This window comes from Cucurbita moschata, unplaced genomic scaffold (genome assembly GCF_002738365.1).
Source record: "Cucurbita moschata cultivar Rifu unplaced genomic scaffold, Cmos_1.0 Cmo_Scf00009, whole genome shotgun sequence".
In the NCBI taxonomy this organism is placed as follows: Eukaryota; Viridiplantae; Streptophyta; class Magnoliopsida; order Cucurbitales; family Cucurbitaceae; genus Cucurbita; species Cucurbita moschata.
Window position 1 is genome coordinate 3,253,638 of NW_019268525.1, and position 3,254 is coordinate 3,256,891.

At 33.9% G+C, this 3,254-nt stretch overlaps 2 protein-coding genes across 2 annotated transcripts in view; one reads left to right on the forward strand and one right to left on the reverse strand.

Annotated features, from left to right (window-relative positions):
- The window catches only part of LOC111447376 (protein FAR-RED ELONGATED HYPOCOTYL 3-like), a 9,217-nt gene extending 8,784 nt beyond the window's left edge, over positions 1 to 433 (reverse strand). Inside the window, exon 1 of the mRNA XM_023086520.1 lies at positions 273 to 433. The gene's annotated coding sequence lies outside the window, so the exon portion shown is untranslated. The remainder of the gene's footprint in view (positions 1 to 272) is intronic.
- Positions 434 to 1,739: 1,306 nt separating this feature from the next.
- The window catches only part of LOC111447378 (probable protein S-acyltransferase 19), a 6,502-nt gene continuing 4,987 nt past the window's right edge, over positions 1,740 to 3,254 (forward strand). The window contains exons 1-2 of the mRNA XM_023086523.1: positions 1,740 to 2,034; positions 3,087 to 3,200. Coding sequence (XP_022942291.1) covers positions 1,990 to 2,034; positions 3,087 to 3,200 — 159 coding nt within the window. The 5' untranslated portion in view covers positions 1,740 to 1,989. The remainder of the gene's footprint in view (positions 2,035 to 3,086; positions 3,201 to 3,254) is intronic.

Consider the following 3,254-nt stretch of genomic DNA (forward strand, 5'->3'; position numbering starts at 1 on the left):
AAAAAAAAAAAAAAAAAAAAAAAAAACCGGAACCACCGACCTCCATTCTCCCTGCTCTTTCTCGAAGAACGATCAACACTACCGTTACAGACAACAATTCCACCACACACAGTCACGAGCATAATAATACACCAAACCCAACAAGATTCAACATAGCGAAAATCTCAAGCAAATCACAATCAAAAAGAAAAAAAAATGAAAGAAAGAGAAGATCGCGAACGCGGAAGGTGATTGGGTATGAAGAGGGAAATAAAAAGAAAAAAAAGTTGGACCTGGAGAATCTCTGGGAGAGTGAAGAAGCTGAAACAAAGGGGCGAGCGAGTGGGGGTTGACACCGCGAGTGGGGCAACGAGTTGAGAAATTTTGGGAAATTAGGGTTTGTAAACCACTCGCCGCTGCCAGAAGAGGATGTTTGTTCTCTTTGAGATTGGATGATTCCTCACTCGCTTTTCTCTCACTCGCCCTCAGTTCGTTTTCCGTTTTTCTTTAATGGACACTTTTACCCCTCCTCTTGGCGCGTTGCCCATTTTCGTTTTTATTTATTTATTTATTATTTTGCCGGCATTTTTTTAAGACAGACGGCGCGTGCAGAAACGCCCTGCTCGATCGCCACCGAAATTAAATAAATAACTACAGATGGAAAGATTTCAAAATTACATAATATTTTAAAATATTATTAATTTCTTAATATGTGTCTTAATCTAATTAATATAAGCTTGAATTATAAATTTAAACTCTCCTTAAATTGGAAAAAAAAAATTAAATATAATCACTAAATTTGTTAGTTTATTTAATTATAGTCCACAAATTTATGAAAGTTAATATATAAACTTACAACAAAAAAAAAATATATTATTTAGACTTTAATAAATTAATAATACAACTTTCATTAAGATATCTCATTTAATTTGTCGCGTCTTATTCAATCAATTTACATCATTATTACATATAATTGATTAAGCATTAGTTTGAAATTTTATTAAATTCAAATGCATTATGATGCACGTCCAATATATAATAAATAACAAATATCTAATTCAAAATAGATGACATTTTAGAATATGACATTTTTTTTTCTACGATTAAAATGGGGTGAGATAATTTATTTATCTAGTTAATTTAGTCCTAATTTGTCAAGTCAAAGTTTTGGTCATTTATTTATTTTTTCTCGTCCAAAATAATAAATAACTGACATAAAATATATATTATCGAATAAATTAGTAAAGATTTAGTCATTAAACAATTACTCAATTTTAAATAATTAAACAAAATAAATAAATTAGAACAAATAAAACGAGCACAACTCACCTGATTGGATATACGTTTTAAATTAAAAGATAATAGATTCAAATCAAATTTAAGATAAAATTAGGATTATCATATGGGATACATTAAATAACTTAAATTTAAAAAAAAAATTATAAATCTATTAATCATGAAAATCTAAAATTAAAAGATTTTAATAAAATAAAAGAAAAAGAAAATAGGCATGGGACCCACAAAACGGCGAACATTAAATAACGTCTCTTCCTTCCTTTCCCACAAAAAGAATTCATCTCATCGTGTTTAGACCTAACACCTCCAACTCACAGCTCCACGCATTAAATTAATTAACCACATAATTAAAGACCTAAAGGTAATTAAATAATTTAATTAAAATTAAAAATCCAATTAATTAATCAATTTATTTATTAATTTCAGATTTAACTATTTTAAACCCCGTTCTCTTATTCCTCAGATTCTTTGTCAACGCTTTGCCTTGACGGCCCCCCTTCTCTTCCATCTGCCGTTCCTTTTCACTACTTCGCCGCTACCATTTTTGATCATCTCTTTTCACCAACTTGTTCTCATCTGCAGCTCACATTAACTGTATCTCTCTCTCTATTTTGATTTTGGTTTCTGTCTCTTCTGCTCGCCGGCCGGCCGACGGCAGTGTGGGAGTGGGTTTGTTCGGCAGTGTGTGCGTTGTGGTGTTTTAATTGTGGAGTTATGGTGAGGAAACATGGATGGCAACTGCCTGCTCATACTTTTCAGGTATTCCACCCATGCGATCGTCTTCAGTTTGTTTCTTGTTGTTGTTGTGGGTTTTTTGGTTTGGCTGTTTTAGGGTTTTGTTCTGCCAATGTGTGCTTTCTCTCTCGGGGAATGGCTGAGTTGTGGTGGGTAAATTTGATTTTCTTTGCGTTTGTTCGTTGCTGATTTTCTGTTGTTTTACTCTTACTCTCTTCCGAGTGTGGATGTAGAGACTTTCTTTTTTTGGTTCTGTTTTTCCTACTGTGATTCGTTGGGTAGTTAGACTGGGATTTGGTCTGGTAGGCTACTTTCAAGACTAATAAGTTTAGAATAGTTAATTTCTCGAGTCCTGTGTGATATTGTGGCTTCTGATATCTCGATGGGATTTTCGTTCGTGGTCTATTTTTCTCCCATTTTTGGGCTTGGAGAATTGGCTGAGGGATAGGCATCTATGTTGGATCATTTACTCAAAGTTGGAAATGGATTGGTTTTCTGGGATGTAGCTTGCAGGAAGGAAATACGAGGGGTTTCTTAATCTTGTTATTTATAAAAATTGATTAGAAACTGTTCTTAAGATTCTTTTCTGGATGTTAAAATTACTGTTTATGATTTGAACGTTAAGCTGTTCTAGAAACAAGCTGTCGAAGAGAACAGTGTGGACGAAATTTTTGTAATGAAAAACAGAAAATAGTTTTTCAAATCAACTTCTTTCAATCCCCAAGCACTTAACTATTCACTTGGGTTGTGATGAGCTCAATGACGTGAACCAAAGTATTTACTTGGCATAACATGTATTGTGAACATTTAGTTTTTTTTTTTGTTCCTGCTGAGTTTTATCCTCAACCTAGGAAAATAGAGAAGTCTGATGTTTAATTCAACATTAAGTCTAAAATATGTGGGTCAGAAATTCATGTGTTGATACATATACTCTATCTGCTAGATTTTTCCCCTTGTGACATTGGTTACTACTGTTGAACCCAGGAATGTACTTCAAAAGCTTCAAGTCTTTTTTTTTTTCTTCCGCCTATTATCAGTTTTGAGCTGCTTTCTAATAGTTTTTTGCTTACATATAGGTCGTTGCAATTACTGTCTTTTGCTTGCTAGTGGTGGCGTTCTATGCTTTCTTTGCTCCTTTCCTTGGAGGCCATATCTGGGAGTACATACTGATTGGCGTTTATTCACCAGTGGTATGCAATATTATTTGAGCAACATTACCTCCACCCCCCCCCCCCCCCCCCCCC